Source organism: Herpailurus yagouaroundi, unplaced genomic scaffold (genome assembly GCF_014898765.1).
Source record: "Herpailurus yagouaroundi ecotype Mexico unplaced genomic scaffold, PumYag 181, whole genome shotgun sequence".
Taxonomy (NCBI): domain Eukaryota; kingdom Metazoa; phylum Chordata; class Mammalia; order Carnivora; family Felidae; genus Herpailurus; species Herpailurus yagouaroundi.
The window spans coordinates 6,553,986-6,577,305 of NW_024412412.1; the positions used below are offsets into that span (position 1 = coordinate 6,553,986).

The 23,320-nt window shown below is 43.0% G+C and overlaps 1 protein-coding gene and 1 long non-coding RNA gene across 2 annotated transcripts; one reads left to right on the top strand and one right to left on the bottom strand.

Moving 5' to 3' along the window:
* Positions 1-891: 891 nt before the first annotated feature.
* On the top strand, positions 892-8,094 carry LOC121040006 (beta-defensin 107A). Its single transcript, XM_040490417.1, is given in 2 exon segments — positions 892-3,410; positions 7,901-8,094. Coding segments are annotated over 2 exon segments (264 nt in total). The 5' UTR covers positions 892-3,340.
* Positions 8,095-9,353: 1,259 nt separating this feature from the next.
* On the bottom strand, positions 9,354-11,730 carry LOC121039619 (uncharacterized). Its single transcript, XR_005794885.1, has 2 exons — positions 10,477-11,730; positions 9,354-9,518 (listed from the first exon to the last, which is right to left on the bottom strand). It is a non-coding gene; the product is annotated as an uncharacterized LOC121039619 (long non-coding RNA).
* Between the last annotated feature and the right edge of the window lie 11,590 nt (positions 11,731-23,320).

Sequence of the window (23,320 nt, forward strand, 5' to 3'; positions counted from 1 at the left end):
TCCCAAATCAGTGAACGAATCTTCCAATTTAGGAAGCTAAAACTTCAAGAGCTGACTAGTCCCTCGAAGGGTACCCTGTTCCCTTGGATCTGTTCCAAACATTTTAATGTCTATAGGATTTGCTCTTTCATTCATTCTATGTACTTGGGCTCCCCTTGTTCTCCATTTTTAAAAATTTTTAAATGAAATTTTAAGTCATAAGTGTAGACATTTTTCATTGTTTAAAATAAGCATTTGGACACAAATTTCTGTGATTCTTTTGCTGGGTCCCACAAAACTTGACATATTGTTTTTTGGGTTTTTTTCTTTTAGTTTATTTATTTTGAGAGAGAGAGTGTATGAGTGGAGGAAGGGCAGAGAGAGAGGGAGAGAGAGAGAATCCCAAGCAGGCTCCACACTGCCAGTGCAGAGCCAGATGTGGGTGGGGAACTCACGAACTATGAGATCATGATTTGAGCTGAAATCAAGAGCCAGACACTTAACCAACTGAGCCACCCAGGCACTCAGATATATTGGTATTTCTTTATGTGCAATGTGAAATGTTTTCTAATTTATTCTTTGATGCATACATAATTTAGAATTATGTTTTTTTTTATTTTCAAATATTAGGAAATTTCCTAAATGGGTTATTGTTATAAACTTCCAATTTATTTTTATTAAAAAAAATTTTTAATGTTTATTTATTTTTGAGAGAGAGAGAGAGACAGAGACAGAGTGTGAGCAGGGGAGGGGCAGACAGAGAGGAAGACAGAATCCAAAGCAGGCTCTAGGCTCCGAGCTGTCAGCACAGAGCTCAGCGCGGGGCTCGAACTCACAAACCATGAAATCATGACCTGAGCTGAATCAAGAGTCAGCTGCTTCACCGACTGAACCACCCAGGCACCTCTGATATTTATCATTTCTGATGTTTTTTATTCTCCTTGGAAATCAAGTTTCCTTCTTGCATTTACCTTCAGCCTGAAGAACTTCCTTTAGGGAATCTCTGGTAGAGAAAACTTTCAGTTTTCTTCGCCCTGAAAATATGTTTATTCTATCTTCCCCTTTTAAAGGAGTTCTTCCTGCAGGTGGAATTTGGGGCAGGCAGCTTCTGCTTGTTTTCCTTCAGCACAGCAGGGTGTGCCCCCCGCCCCCCCACCTTACTTACCTCTTTCGTTTCTGAGGAGAAGCTGATGGTAACTCAATTGCGGTTTCCCTGAACTCGTGTTACTTTTCTCTGGATGCTTTCACGATTCTCTCCCTTTTTTTGGATTTCAGAAGTTTGACTGTGTTGTGCCTAAGCATGGTTTTTATGTTCCTTGCAATTCGCTGAGCTTCCTGGTTTTGTCATTTTGTGTCTTTCACCGCATTTGGGGATTTTCAGCCATTATTTCCTTGAACTACGTTTTACCCCATTATGGTTCTCTCCTCATTCTGGGACTCCAATGACCTGTCTGCTTTAGATTTTGATGTTATCCATCAGACCCTTGAAGGCCTATTTCTCTCAATCTTTTTTTCTCTCTGATCTACAGATTGCATAGTTTTTATTGATTCAGTGACTCTTGATCCTGTCATATTTTCGGTGCTATCAAATCTATTCAGTTAATTTTGTTCAGATATTGTATTTTTTAGTATCAAATTTTTTAATATATTTTCTGTTCTCTAATGAGACTTCCTGAGTTCAAATTGATTGCATGTGTGTTTTCTTTACTACTTCGAGTGTGTTAAAATGGATATATTAAGGTCTTGTCTGATTATTTCAACAAGATTGATGTCCAGGACGCTGTGAATGTTGTGCTGAAAAGGATCTGAAGACTGGTACATCTTCTGAAGAATGCTGATGTTTTGATTTGACAGGAAAGCGACTCTATTAAACTCAATTTGCAAATATCACCTCATCTGTAATGGGCAGCGGCTCAAATCTCAGGGGTGTTTGCGTGTTTGTTTCATTTTATCTTAACAAGGTGAATGCGTGGTTCAGGGGTTAGCAAGAGTTATGGGCAGAGTTCACATATAGAACCTAAACTCCCTTTTCTGGGTTTTCATTTCCAGAAGCTGTGGTGCTTCTCCCTTAGCTCTATCTTTGTGTTCTAAGTTTAGAAAGAGGGTGGATATCTTGTTTGTTTTGTTTTAGCCTCTCCATGCCACCCTGCAGTCAGAGAGAACATACTCTGGGCTGTTTCATATTTCCAACTTTTGACTTTTATCCAAAATATGCCTGTATTTATTTCAACTTTCATATTCTTTGGGTAGTTTTTTTGTGGGTTTATTTCGTTTTGTTTTGTTCCCCCCGAGTTTTACTTGTTATCGGTGGGAGGGTCCACCTGTTAGAAGCTCACTCTGCTTTATTCAAAATGGAATTACTCATTCGAGTTTTAATCTTTCAAGTAACTCCCCTACCTAAAATCCTTCAATAACTTTCCTTTGATTTTAGGATAAAGTTCAAATTTTTTAGTAACATATAAATACACCTGGTAGTTCTCCAACCCGTATTTGTTGAATGAAAGCTATTCCCATAACATATGAGATATGGTCATATTTAATCATAATGCCCTTATCCTTAATAATATCTTACAGGGTTCCCTGGGTGGCTTAGTTGGTTAAGTATCTGACTCTTGATCTCAGTTCAGGTCTTGATTTCTGCCCCATGTTGGGCTCCATGTTGGGTATGAGGCCTACTTAAAATCATCATCATCATCATCTTAAGATGAAAAACTTTGAACATTTGATAATATCTACATTAATTAGTTGACTATTCATGAGTTCTTCTAACTAGGCAGCTATTAATAAGTCAAAGAACATATATTTTGAATATCTACTGCTACAAAGCTCTCTCATGAAGAGTGAATGGAAAGGAAAGGATGGAGGGAGAGTGGTTTTCATCTGTGGAGTTTATAGTTGAATTGGCCAGATAAAAAAATTTTCATATACTATAATTTTGGAAAAGCAATTATACCAGGCACCCATTAATAACGGCTAGGTCCTCTTATAAGAGAGTAAGTTGTGTGTAATATCTTAGAGAAGAAGAAAAGGAATGGGGACTATAGATCTTCTGGAAGGGAAGGTCCCCGAGATGGGGCTTGAGGGAAAAAAGAGACATCTAGGCAGAGACATAGGCTGGAGGGATCCGGGCTGGAGGACAGGTTGTTTGCTTTACTCTCCTGTAAACCTCATTTAGGTAATACCTGACCCAGAGGCCCACACGCTATTCAGTAGAGCATGAAAAATAGTTTCTTCCTAATGAACATTACAAACCAAAGTTGACTTCCAGCCCTTTCGGAGCTGTAGAACCTGGTTTAATCAACTTCTCTTGGTAAAAGAGCTGGATTTTACCAACTGTCCCTCCTTTGTCCTCTCTCCACTGATGTCTGGAGCCATGAGAATCTTTTTCTTAATTTTTGCTGCTCTCATTCTCCTTGCTGGCATTTTCTCAGGTGAAAGGAAATCCTAATAGATGTAAGGGTGGCAATCCGTCTTTTAAGAAGAAAGCTGAGGGTTTAGAAATATGTATGACTCATTCCTGTATTCTTAAAAGGTCCCGGGACAAACCAGTTATTGGAAATCTTTCATTTTATTTCTTATTTTTATTTTATTTTATTTTATTTTATTTTATTTTATTTGAGAGAGAGAGAGAGTGTAGGGGAGAGGGGCAGAGGGAGAGAGAGAGAGAATCTTTTTTTTTTCTTTTAAATATAATTTATTGTCAAGTTAGCTAGCATACAATGTATACAGTGTGCTCTTGGCTTTGGGGGTAGATTCCTGTGATTCATTACTTACATACAACACCCAGTGCTCATCCCAACAAGTGCCTTCCTCAATGCCCATCATGCATTTTCCCCTTCCCCCCTCCTCCATCCCCCCCATCAACCCTCAGTTTGTTCTCTGTATTTAAGAGTCTCTTATGGTTTGCCTCCCTCTCTGTTTGAAACTACTTTTTCCCCTTCCCTTCCCCAATGGTCTTCTGTTACGTTTCTCAAGTTCCACATATGAGTGGAAACATATGTTATCTGTGTTTCTCAGACTGACTTATTTCACTTCGCATAATACCCTCCAGTTCCATCCACGTTGCTGCAAATGACAGGATTTCATTCTTTCTCATTGCCAAGTAGTATTCCCTTGTGTATATAAACCACATCTTCTTTATCCATTCATCAGTTGATGGACATTTAGGCTCTTTCCATAGTTTGGCTATTGTTGAAAGCACTGCTATAAACATTGGGGTACAAGTGCCCCTATGCATCAGTACTCCTGTATCCCTTGGGTAAATTCCTAGCAGTGCTATTGCTGGGTCGTAGGGTAGGTCTATTTTTAATTTTTTGAGGAACCTCCACACTGTTTTCCAGAGCGACTGCACCAGGTTGCTTTCCCACCAACAGTGTAAGCAGGCTACATGCTCGGCATGGAGCCTGAGGCGGGGCTCGATCATATGACCCTGGGATTACGACCTGAGCCGAAATCTAGAGGCAGACGCTTAACTGACTGAACCATTCAGGCACCCCTGGAAATCTTTTCTTGAGTTTAGACAAAAAACAATGGGACCACACAGAGCCAGACTAACTCCAAACAGAGAAGTATCTGGTTAATTTCCCTAAAAGCTCCACCAAGGGGTTTCAGACTTCTCTTTATGTTTAGATCTTTCCTTCTTCTGTAATATTCAGCACAGCTTTAGCATATGTCAAAGTGATTGCTCTAAAATGAGAGGAAATTTCAGAGGCAAAGTCCAAACACATTTGTTAATTTAGAGAAGTATAGCTTTTGTAACCTAAATGAAACTAAACTCAAAAGGTTCTTAGTCTGTTTTTTTATGTCTTACTAGTTGGTCCAAATCTCCTAATCTTAGATTATTTAGAATTTCTTTCTAGTTCTCACATACTGATGTGAGAAATTATATCATTTAAACAAGTAGCATCTTGATTAGTTTGCTTTTCAATCTTTGACACCTTTGAAATAGTTTCTTTTTGCTCACGTACAGCCAAGACTCTCCCTAAAAAATGTTTATATCCATCCTTTCTCAACTGTCTTTCATTCCTCCTGTTATGAAGTCATTTCTAATGGGGACTCCCTATGTATTGTGAAACACTATTCTTCATGGTTCCTGGATTTCTACACTTAACTATTACACAATCAGGCCTCAGTAAGCCTACCAAACCAATAGATATGAAAGGTGTTCCTACCACTTAATGAGAAATTGTTTGGGCATTATATCAAAAGTAAGTAAAATGGAGATCAAAAATGTAATAGAGCATGGTCTTCACCCTTAATTTGCTTGAAGTTTATTATTTTATTATTTCTGTGTTGGTCAAAAGTAGGTTGTCCAGAATAATAAATAGGCGATTTGATAAATTTCAAATGTGTAAATAGGTGAATGGATGAGACAGGAAGATACACAAATAGCTATAGTACAAAACAGTTCTCATAAGTGCCATAAGAGATACAGATGACAAAGAGAAGCTTGGTTTTCTAACTGGAGATACAGGAGGGGCTTTCTGGGATGTGGTATTTACATTGCACTTTGAAAACAGGCATAAAAACATGCCCTCATGTTTCAAAGTCTCAATCAAATCACTTACTTAGCTTCTGCCCCACTCTCTTTCTTCAGAGGTCAGACAATGGATCCAAGTAGAAAAACACATGTTAGGCTCCCTGTCTTCAGATTCAGCTCAGACACATTTGAATCCTAACAATAAGCACCGGATGGGCTCCAGTTGGGACCACCACCACCACCATCACAACTACACAGAATCTTAGAGCTGGATGTGAGTTCAATGGTCAATACAAGAGGTAACAACAGACTATCACGCCAAGACATTGGAGGTTGGATCTCAGTTCCAATCCTTATAAACTGTATGAACTCTTGTGCTTCAATTTTCTTTCTATAAATGGTAATAACAATAGGATGGTTTTAAAGATTAAGGCATTTTTCAAGGCACCTGGGTGGCTAAGTTGGTTGAGTGTCCAACTCTTGGTCTTGGCTCAGGTAATGATCTCATGGTTCTTAGGTTTAAGTCCTATGTCAGGCTCTGCGCTGACAGTGCAGAGCCTGCTTGGGATTCTCTCCCTCCCTCTCTCTCAACCCCTCCCTGCTTGCTCTCTGTCCTCCCCCCCCCAATAAATAAATAAACATTTAAAATATATTTAAATATATAAAATATTAAGACATTTGTTATATTCGAGTAGAGGCTAACTTGTTTTAACAAAGAAACTTAAAAAGATAGTAAATGAAAAAGGATAGTTTATTTGTTTCTCATGTAAAAGTCCAAAAATAGGTAAGTTGACCAGTATGGGTAGAAGGAAGGTTCTTCTCTATTAAGTCATTTTGAGACCAGAGAGGAAGGTCAACCTTGCATCCTAAACATGGGACTGTTTTATCTGGTTCTAAAGATGTTCTAATGGAAAGGGCTGAAAAGCAAGTCAAGAGCATGGTCAAAGACATTGCACAGAACCAGCCATTGGTCCAAACTCATCCATGTGGCCATACAGGGACACAGGGCCAGGAGCTGACTCCTTATGCTAAGTATCCACGTGTCCGGCTAAAAACCAGAGGATCCATTACTCATTGTCTGAAGGAGAAAACTAACTGCTTGAGGAAAGTTTAACAGTCCCTCCGTATAAACCGCTTAAACAAAGCCAGGCACGCCCTCTGTTCTCTGAGAAAGTTCACTGTTGCTATTGTTTTGATGTCACTGTTCTTTTTATTATTTAAAAAAAAAATTTTTTTTTCAACGTTTATTTATTTTTGGGACAGAGAGAGACAGAGCATGAATGGGGGAGGGGCAGAGAGAGAGGGAGACACAGAATCGGAAACAGGCTCCAGGCTCTGAGCCATCAGCCCAGAGCCTGACGCAGGGCTCGAACTCACGGACCGCGAGATCATGACCTGGCTGAAGTCGGACGCTTAACCGACTGCGCCACCCAGGCGCCCCTTGATGTCACTGTTCTTATCATCATTCCTGTTCTTATGATCTGCCCTGATACGTATTCCATGTTAGTTGATTGCCCAGAAGCGTGATGAATTTCAGTTGTTCTGTAACTCAGACTATTCCCGGTTCAGCATGGGACTATTGAAAAAATTTCCTCTAACTGTGAGCAGAAATCTAAGGCCGTGCAATTCCTTTCCATTGGTCTGCATCCTCACTGGGCATGGTGTCAGTGTCTCTTCCGCATGGCAGTATCTCAGTTGTATGGCAGCTAATGTGTAGTCTGTTCCCCCTCTCCCAATGCTGTACTTTCCAAGAATAAGTTCCTTTTGAGAGCAACTGCCAGTTCCTTCTATCACTTCTCCTGAGAACCCACACCACAAGAAATTTTTTCATTCATTCCTCTCAAAATATTTTTACTCTCCTCAGCTTACTCTTTGCTCCGAAGGAAAAGCCACGGCTGAGGCCACTCTAAATTTGCCTGCCAGAGTTAAATCCATTATTCCACTGATGTTTTTTACAGTGTGGACCAGCACCATGTTTCTTTAACTTTGCACCTAAAATTGTCCACAACCGCACAACACTGCATTTGGTCTCTCATCAGTCTGCCTACAGTGTAAACAGCACAGTCTTTACCTTTCACTGTATATCGGAGCCTATTGATTTTGGAGACATGAAAAAAGATCATTTATTGGAAAGGACTGTTTATTGGGATTATAAAGTGTACTGTCTCCCTCCCCGGAAGAAATACTCTGCTTCTAGATATCCTAGAAATGATTGTGGCAGAGGGAAGTGAATATCAAGTAAGGACCCTGTGTGTATTGTGCAGCGAGTTTGAACTCCAATGAAGCCGTTCAGGAGGCATCTGTTTTTGCTGACCTCTAGATTTATACTTTGTGTCTGCAGGAGATTCACTAATGGGGAATTGTGGGTGAGGCCCAGGTGATGTCATGTTGCTTTCTGGTCACAAATTCCTGGATAACTGAAGTCTTGCTTTCTTCACTTAGCTAGCGGAGGGATGCACAGAGAGCCACGTTGTCTGAAACCGGACGGTCACCGTGAAGCCGAGTGCCTTTCCTTTGAGGTTAAGATTGGGGGCTGTAGAACTGAACTGACACCACTCTGTTGAAGAAAAAGGAAGAACAAGTACAAGCCAAGCCGCAGCTGCAAAAAAAGAGAGGCGAAGATACTCTGGCTGTGAGCTCCGTGCGGCAAAGCTCTGGGTTTTCTCTCTTGCCCTCTAAAGTTTGCATTCTTTGAATGAAGCCATCAGTCCTGCTTCTGACACTGCAGGGAAATGCCCGCCCTAGGCCCTGAGCTTCCTGAGGGAAGGCACTGAGTCTTGTTCACCTTTGCACCCCCACTTGCTGGCATAGGGCCCATTCACTATTTTATTGACTGATGAAGTCAGTGAGGGAGTGAATGAACAGGTAAAACAGATAGAATGGAAAGGTGGGACCATGGTTCAGATGGGTTCTGAAGTGACAGTCCTGGCTTCAGACACATGTGTGACCCTGGCTTTTGCTGTTCAGACTCTGGGATCCGTGCTATAAGAAGAGTCAACCACCTAGTGAATAGACCACCTGCTGGACACCACTTATGGCTGCCTTCGCAGCACTGCTGACAAGTACCCCTCTGTCTCCTTCACAGTAAGAGTTGCTAGAATGTCCTCCACACTCTGTCCAATCTGGGACATGAAGTGACCCAAAGAAACTGGCCCGTGTCAAAGTTCAGGTTGGCCAAAGTTTGGGTAGCATCTTCCTTCTGGCCACTTGCCGCGAGAATTGATCCCGTCGTGGCCTATTCAAGTCCCAGGTGCCTAGAGATAATCTAATTCAACGCTCTTATTACAGATGAGGAGGTAAAGGCCCAGGAAGATCCCACAGGTACTAGGTTAGTTATAGCCATATCTAGACTTTGGCTTTTTGGTCCTGTGTTCTTAGCAGGTGTACAAAATGGTGTGCCAGATGAGGACAGAAGCCTATGGCTGAAACAGCTTTTAAATCTTTTTTTTTTTTTAACTTTTTAAAAATGTTTATTCTTGAGAGAGAGAGCGAGCACATGTGCATGCATGAGCAGAGGAGGGTCAGAGAGAGAGGGAGACACAGAATCTGAAGCAGGCTCTAGGCTCTGAGCTGTCAGTACAGAGCCTGACGCGGCGCTCGAACCCACCAACTGTGAGATCATGACCTGAGCTGAAGTCGGACGCTCAACCCACTGAGCTACCCAGGCGCCCCGGCTGGAACACCTTTTAGCAGCTCAGTGAGCAGCTGGTGGAGGAAGCAGCTGAAATCAGCTGCAGAAAAATTAGACACTTTGCAAAATTCCTTCTGTGACCCTGAGATCTTTGCTTTTGGGGCTGATGGTAATGGTAAACTGAGGTTTGCCTCTGCCCTGATTTGCCAAAATTTGGAGTCCCCGCTTTCGGGCAGAGAAAGATACAGTTCACAGGCTGTTTTCATCACAGATTTACAGCACACCCTTCCAGAAGAGAAGAAACAAATCCCCTCAGCTCTGCTCTGGAGAGTTTTCTTACCTATTCGATGAAGGCCTGCTTCCTGCAGAGACGCAAATAAGAGAGCAAAATAAAACACGATGTCCTGGGACAAGACAATTTGTAAAAAGCTGTAAAATAAGAAATAAAAATGTGTTTTTAAAAAAAGTGTTCTGGTGCTGCTACATACCTTTATGGTTAATCGGCTGAATTTTTTTTGATCTGAAAGCTACGTAAGAGACGAGCGGGCAGATAAAGCTGTCTGTTGTAATCAGAGGAACTTGCTCAGGTCCTGGGCTTTTCCCCAAAATTCTTTCCCACGGTCTCAGATAAAACTAACTGCCTTTCAGGGGCGCCTGGGTGGCGCAGTCGGTTAAGCGTCCGACTTCAGCCAGGTCACGATCTCGCGGTCCGGGAGTTCGAGCCCCGCGTCGGGCTCTGGGCTGATGGCTCAGAGCCTGGAGCCTGTTTCCGATTCTGTGTCTCCCTCTCTCTCTGCCCCTCCCCCGTTCATGCTCTGTCTCTCTCTGTCCCCAAAAAATAAACGTTAAAAAAAAAATTAAAAAAAAAAACAAAACAAAACTAACTGCCTTTCGGAACCTAAATGTACTTAGATCTCTTCCCCCTTTCCTTCCCTTTTGCTCCCTTTCCTTGCAAAATGAACTGTAGTGTGCATATGGTCTCCCTCTTTGCTTCTCAACTTACAGGAATGTCCTCTGCCATCTTCATGCCGCTGGGATTTCTCATAATAAGGAGCCAGTGACCTCTCAGACACGTCCTGGCCACTGTCCTCTTAGTAAAGATTCCAGGGCCAACCCCAGTGACCCACGGCCAGCATTCATTCAATCTGGGTTCTTTCACAAACATTTCACAATGAGGTCTGTCTCCTTCATTTCTGTCTCCTCTGCCCATGAGGACCTAAGCGTTCGGCTATTTCCTTTCTCTTCGTCCCTGGCTCTCCTTTGTTCCCTCTTTGCTGGGCTTGCACGCTCCCTGGTTTCATCCACCTTGTTATACGTTCTCTCTAAATAACCCCACATGCTCCCGCGGTTCAAGGTCTCACCTACTGCCACGGCACCGTCTGCTTACCGGCATTTCCGGGCTCCAAGCCCCTCTTCTGTGTTGCACTCTAGGGCAGTGTGTGGACACCCTGCACGCTGCATCTGCCAGACCCCGTGGCCAGCTGGCTTCCTGTCAGTGCATTGGCAGTAGACGGGAAATGAAGGCGAAAGGTGAAGACACCTGCTTCCATTTCCTGCTCCAGCCACCTGCACCCCAACAGCAGCAGATGGTTGGCTCCAGGTGCCCGCTTCTTTCGGCTTTCTCAGCAGCCCGGCAAGATCTCCTGAAAGGACCAGCAGCACCCAGGGGCTGTCCCCTTGGTAGTTAAGAAGACCAGTTGAGCCACGACTGGCTTTGCCGTGTACCCTGGCTCTCCACGCCCCTGTTTGGCTATGTCTCCTTCTCAGAAGTGTGAACCCTGGCTACAGGTTGCCTCCACCCTGTTTGTCTGAGCCCCAATCGCGGAGCCCTCCTTCCTCAAGTCTTAAGCCACACCCACGTGCTGCTCCCCACTTAAGAGGTCTGAGCACCAGCTCAGATGTAGGTGTCCCATACTCACACATCTGGTCTCCAGCTGTAGGCTGCTTACCGCAGGGTTTCCAGCTCCTGCTCCTTATAACCCCTTTCCCTTCTGCTCCTCTGGGCCTGTAGTTGTTAATCTCTGTGCCTTTTCAGCCACCCACCACCTGTGTAACCAATTTCCTGCATTAAATTCCCTGTTTTGAATATCCAGTATGATTTCTGTTGTCCCGAATGGGCCTTGTCTGACAAAAATCCTACACTATATTTCAAACTCTAACATCTTGCTAAAGTTTTTTAGGGCATTGGTCTTCCCCAACTGGATTTCTGGTAGGCACCCGAAAGGAACTTGTTTTCGTTGCAATTTATCACTTTCTTCCCCAAACTGATCTTCATTCACTATTCTAGGTCTTGGTAAATATTGCTACCATTTACCCAGACACTCGGGCTAAACACAGCTTCCTCAGGAGCACTTAGGTTCCCTCACAAATCACCCAATTTACTCATTACGTAAATCTACATAGATTACTCACTAATATGTGCAAATGTGTTGTGACGTTTCTTCACCCCTGTCTTTTCACTGACATTGTTCTCAGTTACCTAGAATTTGGGGATTGGGTTTTGCACGGGATGAGGAGTAGTTCCGTGTTTCCTGCTGCATATGTGTGCATGCATGCAGACACGTGCACACGCATGCCCCAGCTGTGTCATTCAACCATAAAACTAAGTGTAAGCGTCACACTCGAATTGTGAGAGCATGAAAAAATTACAGCTAGAAGTGCCCTTGGAGATAATGTAAGGCGATGTTTCCAGAACCACACTGATTCTAGTTACCTAGAATATTTTTGAATATTCAGAGGTCTGTCCTCACTTTAATGCTTTCATATTGGGAACTCTTAATTTTTTCTTTAATGTTTACTTACTTTTGAGAGAGAGAGAGAGAGAAAGGGACAGAGAGGGAGACACAGAATCCAAAGCAGGCTCTAGGCTCTGAGCTGTCAGCACAGAGCCCAATGCAGGGCTCGAACTCACAAACTGTGAGATCATGACCTGAGCTGAAGTTGGACGCTTAACTGACTGAGCCACCCAGGTGCCCCCGTATTGGGAACTCTTAAGCTAAGAATTTGAATTTTTAAAATCACTTTTCCAATCAAGTCTGCTATGTAGTGAAGTTTGGCAACTACAGATCATCGACCAGAGGAGCATCCAAGATTCAAAGATGGCCCTTGTTCTGTGTCCCACACCTCTAGTTAGAAACCAAGATGGAGCTTCAAAACTCAAATCCAGAAGCCTTGCCTTCAGGGCCAGTGGTATTTCACTGTGATGCACTTTTTGAAAAGGAGACATTGAGAGGAACTAAGCAAAATCTTCACCTCCTTGCTCAACTAGGGGAACAGAAGGTCAGACTTTAATGGGAAGATGAATATATGTCCAGCAAAGTAACATACAACATGGCAGTTTCTGTGCCTCATGGGAGGCCTGAGGGGAGCTCAGGGTAGGATGATTGAGTATGACCTGAGTTAGTAGAGTCTGGAACAAGTTCACAGGCAAAATACCCTGTCGTCACTATTCAGACCAATTGCTTCATCAGTCTAGCCTAAATCACTATGACTGAACTGAAGGACTTTTGTTCCATTCTGTTGCCAATGTATTGGTAGCTTATGTTCCCATTTGACATTTTTTTCCCCCATTCAATAATTCCCATTTTCATCATTCTGGGTAACTGAGCATCCAAAATAACAAGGACCCTCTGTCCTCCTCTGAAGGCCATTCTACTCTCAAGGGCCACCTATGTCCCTAGGTATCCTCATGGAGGTATTGAAATGTCCTCATTATCCAAACTCATCTGTCCTACTGGTCCTAGTGAGCTGCTGACTGAAATGAAGCCATTTTCCACTGTCTGTATGGACACCTTCACCCATGAGGACTACTGTCATTTTCTTATGCCATTCTCTTCTTTTTCCAACCAAGTCTCCCCATGGATCAAACAAACTTATGTAAGACCTGATAAGTTTGAGAACCTGAGTGCTTGAGAGAATCCTACACACAGGACAAAAGCCCCACTACCTACATGCAGAGCACACCGAAAAGGGGCCCCGTGGGAAAGTGGATATCTGAGAGGACCGTGGTCGTCTCACCTCTGAATAACCTCTTCTGATTGTGTGCACCACATCCTAGGTTGTGTAAAGACCGACTTAGAAATGAAGAGCGGTCAAAGGCTTTCCCGGTGTCTAGAACCATCTGTGCCTCATCACTGAAACTGAACAGGGTCTGAGTCACAGAAAATGGGGCATTTTCCTAATCATTTTTTGTCTCCAAGCCTCCTCTGCTTATGTTCTCCAAGAGTTAGGGATTCTAAGATAATGGCATGACAGAGCCATGATAAAGCTCTTGGATGCAGGCAAAGGGGAGTGATAGGGACCTACTTGTAAGGATAACTGAGTCTAAGAAAACTAGCTCCATACTGCTGATCGTTCGGGCTCAACTCTGTCCCTAGAGCTTTATTCCACCCTTGGCTCTCCTTGTTCCCTTTCAACCCTGGTCTCTTTGAACAGAACCTGCACACGGAGATTCCAGCTGACTCCCAAACAGAGTGTGCCCTTCTGCATTCAGGGTAGAAACAGGGACTAGAGATCTTAACCATCCTGCCCAGACATGCCTTACCGCGGCCTGCGCCAGCTTTTGGCCAAGGAAATGACCAAAAGCATAAAAGAGAAGAGCCAGTACCTGAAACTCCTGGCCAAGTATATTCAAGGAGAAATAAGCAATATTACTACACTTGAAGTAGGATATTTGTTTGTTTTGAAGAACAGGAACCTTAGGATTTGCTGAAGGGTAGGGAGTGGACACAGAGGTAACAATAGTGCCTAATTACTAAGGGCAGTACCCCCAAAGGGGGGGGGGGGGAGGGGAGGATAAGGATGAAGAGGGGGCTGGTGCTGGTGATGTTTATTATGTACCGGGCATTGAGAACATATGGACAAATGAGGTACAGTCTCTGTTCTCAAGGATCCTACCAGATCTTCAATGACACAACTCTGACAAATCACTTCTCTATTTTCTCCATTTATCATTTCACTCAGCAAAGTCATTGGATTTATAAAGGGCTAAGGCCAACTGTGAACACTGCAGGGAAGTGTTTTTATCAGATAAGACAAAGGAGTGTGTAAGAAACAGATCCCTTAATAGGGGTGTCCCCTGTGAGATGCCACTCTGAAACCATCAAAATGGCTCATTTTGGACTTCAGGCCTCCAAACCTGTAAAAAAAGAAATACATTTCTGTTGTTTTCAGACACTAAGTTGATGGTAATTTGTGACAGCGACAATAGGGAACCAACACAACGTGGGAACAGGAGACTCAGGAGAGCACTCCTGTGGGAGTCCCAGGAAGAGAATGAAGGGCCCCTCAAGGTGGCAGTGAGCAACACACACAGCTGGCAACAACGTTGATTGGGACACCTCAGACATCTCCAGGAGACAGTTCTACAAGATGATGAGATTGATAGACATACCTGATCAGAATAAACTTTTAAAGACGAGGTTCAGGCAATGGGCAGAAAGGTTAGGATTGAATTAGAAAGGAGTGCATCTAAAATCAGATACATGAAAAATGAGAAAATAATGAGCCCTGGGGAGAATATAAAGTTGGGCAGGAAAGGAATTCCGTAGCACTTTCTGAACAGTGTGACGATCATCATAAAGTAAGCACTGACTACTGATGTGCCAGAACTCTGAGGGTGTAAGGACAGGGTCAGGGCTGTCCTTGTGTACCCTGAGAGTCAGGACTGACTGGCCCTGTGCACGGATCTCAGGTTTCCTCCCCACCTACCTCTATCTTCTCTTTTCATCTACTCCAGGCTCCTGCTCCATTTTCTCACATTGGGCTGGGCCTGGTGTTCCCTCTGAACCTTTTCCTAGAAACCCTCTCCACATAGCAAGCTGGGGCAATTTCCAGGCATCCTTGGTCTACTAGAACCACCAAAAGTTTTCTAAGAATATTTGGGAGCCCAGGGATGACTCTTGTCTTCCTGAAAACGATTAAGAGTTTCCCACTGCTGAAGTATTCTCAGAATTGTCTACTTCAGTTCAGACCCTGCGAAATGACAGTGCTAAAACTTGAGATGCAACCAGCATTCCCATTACCTGGCGGAGTCTCTAATAAAATTTACGAGCCCCCCCCCCCCCCGCGCCCCCCACCGATTTCCCAAAGGCCCAGATAAGTCTTGTGATGAGCTGGAAGACATAGGGATTTTGTTCTTGGATGGTCAGAGTCATCAAAATGTTTTCTAAGTCTACTTGGGGGCCAAGGAACAGCTCTTGCCTTCCTGGAGAGGTTGGAGAAAGAGTTGATGCTTGCCTGAGTATCCTTAGACTTTTCTACCTCAACTCAGAGTCAGGGAACCACCACTGGGCAATCTTAGCCAGCCTGAGTCCCTGGAAATGTTTGAAGCCCCCTCATTGATTTAAGTTTTTGAGTGATGGGGGGTTCATGGGGTCTGGAGCTGACAGCCAAAACAGAATTCTTGAAGACATCTTTGGTGCAAAAAGGTGATTTTATTAAACATGGGAACAAGACTCATGGGCAGGAAGAGCCGCATGGGGTTGTGATGGGTAACTCATTATACATCCTCAGGTTGAGAGGGGGTCAGGGATAGAGTAAGTCTGTAAGGCATTTTGGAAGCAAAGTTTCCAGGGCCTTGAGGGGCTAGCTGGTTCTAGGGAAATGTCACTTACTACCATTTAATAAAACCTCACTCATGAGACCCTCCAGATGTCTACGGGGGGGGGGGGGGCAATAAGCTTGGAGTCTGATTGCCAGCATATATCTTGGAGCAGTTGAGATAAAGGAAGTAGACTTACAGGATCTTTGAGATTGGGATAATGTTAAGCTAAGCTTCTCTTTTGCCCCAGCAAAGTGCCATCATCAAGGCAGCTGAGCTCCTAGAGGGAGGTCACTCTGCCAGTTTCAAGGACTTGTCAATGGGCTGTAGGCAGTAAGGGAATTAAATTTTTCATTTGCCTTAGTTTCCCACATTACCATGGCAAACACTCAAACCCTTTCCTTTTGTTCTTGGGTAGCTGGGAATGTCCCAGGAATATTACACAGATCCTGCCTGGGGTGGGGGTGGGGGGTGCTAGCTTGTACTTTGCCCCTCAGCCTGCCTCATGCTCCCTCATTATTTGCTCCAGAAAAAGGCTGGTGCAGCACTGGAAGGCACAGGCTGGTGACTGCCCCCCTACTCCAGAAACTTCAGCATTTTCTAGGTCCTCCCAAAAGCAGTGTAAGGCTCCCATGCTGGCCTTTGTCACCCTCTGCTGGTCGGTTGACAGAGGCTCGCATTCCAACAGCCCAGAGTCTTTCAACGTTTTTTGTTTTGTTTTGTTTTGTTTTGTTTTTTTATTTTCATTTTTGGGACAGAGAGAGACAGAGCATGAACGGGGGAGGGGCAGAGAGAGAGGGAGACACAGAATCAGAAACAGGCTCCAGGCTCCGAGCCATCAGCCCAGAGCCTGATGCGGGGCTCGAACTCACCGACCGCGAGATGGTGACCTGGCTGAAGTCGGACGCTTAACCGACTGCGCCACCCAGGCGCCCCCCAACAGCCCAGAGTCTTGACATGCAAATAAAGTTACCTGGACCTCCAGGGGTCTGATGGAAGAGGTAATAGTGATGAGGTTTTGGGGGTGATGGGAGGGTGTTTGTGGGGTTCAGAGCTGATGGCAATGAAAGAACTCATGAAGAAGCCTTTGGTGCAAAATGTGATTTTATTAAAGCATAGAGACAGTCCCCATGGGCAGAAAGAGCCGCCCTGGGGTCAGGAAGAGTGGCTCCTTAGGTACTATGAAGTTGGGAAGTTAAAGTCAAAAGGAGGCCTTCAGTGAGACTTTGATGTGCTAACGAGAACTCCTAGGATAACAGAGGCCTTGCTAGTATCCAGCTAAGGTTGTCTTCTCTCTAGTAAGGCATTAACATCAGGCCAGTAGGGTGTTCCTGGAGAAATGTTCTACTCTTCATTTGTCTCAAGTATTTGTCAGTGGGCTGTGGGTTATGAGGAAATTTAATTTTACCTGCCATTTCCTTCTTGCCTTTGTTCCCCATATCGCTATGGAGGGGTGATGTTGTAATTTACCAAGACATTTGTAAACTGGTGGACACTCAGGTCGTGCATGACTGTGATCTCTCTCAGTTAGCCACTTGTTTTCTTTCCTTCCCTTTGTCCTTGGGCAGCCAGGAGTGCCTGAGGAATGTCACACACATCCCACCTGGGTTAGGGGGGGTTGCTAACTTTTGCTCCCCCCTCAGCTTGCCTGGTGGTCCGTCATCATCTCCGCCCTGAACAATTTTGACCCTTAAATCTTTAAGGTTGCTGAAGGTGGAAGGTCTCATCTTCTGTAGCTTCTTCTTGCTGACTAGGGCTGTAGAGTTGTCCCTACCTACGGGTCAATACTGATCAGCTGGGGAACATATAGGGGCGTTACAAAAAGTGGAGGCAGCTGAATCCAACGTGGACAACATACATGATCCTCCTTGAATAGAAAGGATCATCCGTTGGCTTGAAGTTATCGTAGTGATAGAGTCTTTGCACCAGGCAGAGAGACATGGGAGAAAACAGCAAAGCATAATTAGCATAACTAGAAAGAAGCCCTAATGAAAGTCTTTGGTAGTTGACAAAAGCCTCCACTCAAGAGTTTAACCAATCACTAAAAGAAAGAGAGGGATTGTTTAAAGCACCAATTTGAGTATTCATGTCGGTTAGAAATCCAGAAATACTTTCACGGTAATCTGGAATGTATGCACAGCATTGTTTTTATGAGAGCACAAATGCCACCTTGTGCAGCAGCCAAAATATCTAATGCCATTCTATTTTGTAGAACTGTTTTGCGCATCTGTGCGACTTCAGTGTTGAGTAAGGAGATGCTATTTTGTGAGTCACTGAGTGCCCTTATGATGTATTTGTTAAGGGCTTTCAGATGCCAAATTACACTTTTTAACCCCACGGATGGAGCAAAAATGGATGCCAAACGATCATACCATTGGAAAACAGATCGTGTCTATGTTTGTTTTACATTTGGGAAGTTAGCTGGGGCAGTGATTGTTTTAATAATGCACCCATGAATCCAGGCAAATCCTAAGGGGCAGTGACCTACCTATCCCAGAGAAAGCCAGGGCCATAGGTTAGTTTCACATATCCAGTGGGTTCCGTTTGGGGCTAGCCATCTGATTCCAGGTTGCTTTATTCAATCAGTAGCAAGCCAGTCGGTAGCCTGAAGTATGCCCGTTTGGGAGCACGTTTCTATAGCTACCCTGGATATTGTATCATATATATGTCCGGGTATCATATGTATGATTTCTTTGTTTCCAGCCTAAAATTGCCTTTTTGACTGAGCCGACCAATGGTGGGTGTGAACCATAAATATGCATCCCCAATTTGATACATCCCATCCTCAGTACAGTGATAAGTAGGGTTTTGTAACTTAGGCACTCACTGGCAGGTATTAACTTGTGGATTTGTAAAATCAGTTCTTATCTTAACAGTTTGAGGGTATGAAAAAGTCCAGTTATGTCCTGGTAAATGCCAAGTCTTATTGATCACGGGCCAAGAAGAAACATTTTGATGAGTGATAGACTTATCCCCAAACATGTTATCTTTATATATTATTTTTGACATATAAGTACCTAGAGGTTGCCAATCAGTACCTTGTAAAAGGGAAACGCACCAGGATAATTCAGATGTGCTTGACATGGGCAAAACCGCACATCTCCAGCAAGCTGTCTGATTTTATAGTTTGGCGTAATTCTGTGTCCATTATAGAAAGGAATTGTTAGTATAAATTGGAGGAAGGAGAATGAAAAGGAAAGGTACCACCATCATAAGAGAAGTGTGACACTCACAAGAATGAGAAGGCACATTTGTCTGCTCATTGATTTTTTGTGAAGGGGGTACAGGTTTTATTTTAGATATAGGAACCCCCGAAGAGCGCCCCTCTATCTTTACCGCAATGGGAGTATTTAATACGACCCGGTAGGGGCCCTTCCATTTTGGAGTTAGTTCCCTTCTGTATTAGAATGTCACTCTTTTAAATAAACGAAGTCTTTGGGTTTTTATGGAGTGGGGTTCTAGGAACTGTCAGTTCAGGTTTAGGGAGGATATGGTTTGCATATTTAGAGATTTATGAATTAACCTAGCCTCAAGTGAATGATTTAATAAAGCACTATAGTCTTTATCTATTGATAGGTCTACAGTGAGAAAAGTCTTTTTATATACAATTGTTGGGGGAATCCATCCCCTTTCCAGTTTAAATTTTTTTCAACGTTTTTATTTATTTTTGGGACAGAGAGAGACAGAGCATGAATGGGGGAGGGGCAGAGAGAGAGGGAGACACAGAATCGGAAACAGGCTCCAGGCTCCGAGCCATCAGCCCAGAGCCCGAAGCGAGGCTCGAACTCACGGACCGCAAGCTCGTGACCTGGCTGAAGTCGGACACTTAACCGACTGCACCACCCAGGTGCCCCTCCAGTTGTTTAAGTAATATACCCATGGGGTCCTGTTACTATCCCCACAGAATAACCTGCAAGAAGATTGTCTATACCTATGCTATTTGTGACAATTTTTCTGAAGTTTACCTCAAGTTGTCTAGTTTAGGCAAACAACATTTAAAGACAATTGGAACTAGAACTTAACATCCATAAAGATGCAATTATTGAGGCAGTCTTTTTCTACCTAAGAACCCTCATCTCCAGAGATAACCAAATTAAGGCTAATTCGCTTGTTAAACAAGTTCAGTTTAATAAATTTGGCCTAATTATTTACATAAGTTCAGCAAGAACAGTGATTGGTCATATAGATATTTTAAAATTTGCTTTGCTGGAACTTTTTATAAGGAATCTCTAGACTGAACTATTAGAGGTTCTCCAGGACAGAAGCCAAGCCAAGTAGTTGCCATAAAGCATGCCCGCAATGCCTCTTGATTTGGGCGAATTCCTCTTTTCAAGGTCCCCAAGATATGCTGAGGTTCCTGCACTTGCCAGGAATTGACATTCTTTACTCAGCCGGTAACGCTGCTGGGAACTCTGTAAACAAGCTATCAGGCCAACATTTCTGAGGGTCTATATGGCTCCATGTTTCCTAAGGTCAGTATCAGTTCTTTAGAGCTGTATAGTCATATCTGAGTCTAGGCATGTAGCTTTCAAACATGGCATTCCAGTCAAAGCCTTGGTAAAATAACTAGTATTTCTAATGGTGTCCTGTTACAAGAGGAACAGATTCTTATTGAACTTATGCAAATAAGTATGATTGCCATGGAAGAAAGAACACTCATTGGGTTTGTGGATTTCAGAGGGTTCAGGTAGAGAGAAAAGTTAGATGCTTTAGTTTGTTGACAAATGAATACTTTATCCTATTTTTGTATACCATGGGTATCTTAAGAGAAAGTTTCCTTAATCCAGAAGAGCAAACATTAGAGAACTAGCAATACGTCAAAACAAGAGCTGCAAAACTAAGACCATCTTCTTCAGTTTGTTTAGTCCCATGTTACTAATTCTTGTTCAGTTTCAACGCAACTGTTTACTTCTGGAAATTCTCACCCATTTTAGTTTTAGTATTTTAAAGATGTTAAATACCTGTCTTTGTCCTAAAAGGCCTTTTTATAAATCTTGAAGGTGATTTTGTAAGAGCATCAGAATAATTATAAATGACAAAATCTCAGAAATGGAGATGGTTAACAATCTGATGAGAGTTCATTATGTTGCAATCGATAAGGAAATTCGGTTATTTCTGTGACACATAACCCTTCAATAATCAGAATATCAAGTGAAGACCTTGTTACCAAAGCATATTAAAACTTTAGGAACTGCATTTAAATCTGAGCAGTTACAGCATTTGCCCAAGCAATACCAGTATTTGTTTGACAGTGTTTCCAGAATAACTTAGCATACCAAAAGAGGCCTAATTGGTCAAAGACTTCATTTACATTGTGAATCCTGGGAAATTTGTTAAACCTTAGAAAGTTATAAAACACATCCTAAAAAGGATCATAGATCATTACACATCTTAAAACTTTAAATTATTTATTTAACCAAGATGGAAAAAAAAAATCTCAAAAGCAAATATGTAGGGTTATACAGTTGTTAGCAAAACTTAGTTCCTTTACCATTGAGGAATTTTAACGAAGCAATAAAAGACCTGATAAAAAGGAAACATAAAGCTTTGGTGTTCCTGGCAGACAAAAAAGAAAAAAAAACTTTGTTTCCATTATTCGTATCAAGAGCAGATCAACAGTCCAAGAAAACTTTGTATTTTGAACAGAGAGAAAAGCAGATCTTACACCAGTGTACTTTTAAAACCCATTCATTGCAACCTTTGTCCATCCTGACCACACATAACACTCCTTTCCAAAGATTTTCAGTCATGAACCTTCTACAACTTTCTTTTGCCTTCAGATTTTGTCCCAAGCTATTTTTCTTCAAACAACCAGTCTGATTTAGGACAAAATTACTTTCTTTTACCTTCAACAAAAATGTACTTCCATTCCTTATATCTTTCTTACACATCTCCTACTTTTTTACATACAGAGCTGTTTCCCTTATTTCCATCAGTCTTAGCTACGTTTAGCAGAATTTTAACTCTTAGACACCTGAGTCTCCAGTGAAAGCATAGTAGTAACCAATTGTGAACTGTTACTAGAATTCTTTAGATGGCAAATTTATGAATCATTTAAGCACACAGCATGTTTACTAACAGACCCAAATAGTCCTACTTTCTTGTCAGTAAGTCAACAGCACAAACCTACGTTCAGTAATTAATGTTTTAGCATTCCATTCTGTTTGGAAAAGACCCACATGTCCAATGAATTTAATCCTAATTTATCAACCAAACAAAACTTTAAAGTTTCAGGTTACCAAAGACTTTGAAAGCTATCTTAACAATTACCCATGAAAAGTTTGAGACAGACAAAATTAACCATTATTTTAATGTTTATTTATTTATTTTTGAGACAGAGAGAGATAGAGCATGAGTGGGGGAGGGGCAGAGAGAGAGGGAGACACAGAATCTGAAGCAGGCTCCAGGCTCTGAGCTGTCAGCACAGAGCCTGACATGGGGCTCAAACCCACGAACCGTGAGATCATGACCTAAGCCAAAGTCAGACGCCTGACTGACTGAGCGACCCAGACACTCCAACCATTACTTTAAGTCATCTTTTTGCTAAAAAATTGGAACAGAGATAACATGAGCTTATTTGACCTTCAGGAAACCTAGGTAGAATAACAGTTTCATATTTAATGCTCATAACTCTAAAGACAGGTCTATCTTAATTAAACCAACAAACTTAAATTAGTTTAAATACAAAATATGTTTCCCTTGGGTCCACTGAAGACAAATTTTCCCCATTGTCAATTTTTTTACCTGGAACATTGGTGGGGAAATAGGAAGTAGGCAGTCCAAGGGGGTGCTCTTTGCTCCCTTACCGTGAGAGTGGGAGGATGAACTGATGGTGCCTGATGGTACCTCAGCCCATTTGCCCTGTTTCCTGCAGAAGAGATCTAACTGCTAGATCCTGCTAAGGCCATGCAGTGTTACAGAAGATCCGACCTTTCCTAAATTTTGCAGTCAAATTTTTTCCAGTGGGTTAAAAGGCATCCCAAGGGAGAGTCATTGGGGATCAAAGAGAAGCTCCCATGCTCCTCCCATGTTTCCATTACCTCAAAGATCCCCCCCTGAATCCTGAGTGGTGTCCCACACGCAGGATATGACAGAGGTTCCTGACATGTCAAAGCGACCCAAGGCATACCTCAAACAAAATCGCTAATATCACCAACCAGCCAACTAAGGGTCTGTGACGGAGGGATGCTAATGTGTCCCCACTTCCCCACTGCACCTTGGCTACAAATGGATGCCAGCATACGGACCAAATTTGCCTTGCTTAGGAGGCCAAGAAACCCCTGTTTTTAACCCATGAAAAATACTGGAAAAGTTTTACAAGGGGCAATTACCCGACTATGTAATTTAAGTAGCTAGTAGAGGACATTGACCGAAACAATAAAGATAGAAATCTATCGTGATTTAAGCGACAGTCCAGCACATATAGCCTTTATACCCAACGTCCTAGGAAACTATCCTCGCTTGGGTTTTAATTCCTGTCTTCCACACACACAGCATGAAGATGCCCATGAGTTCCTGATGTTCACTCTGGATGCTATGCAGCAAGCGTGTTTGCGTGAGGACTAGCCTTCAGAGCCTCAGGCTCAGGATGTCACCCTCATCCGGCAAATCTTTGGGGGGTACTGGAGGTCTCAAATCCAGTGTCTCCACTGCCAGGGTGTCTCCAGCACTTTGGACCCGTACCTGGACA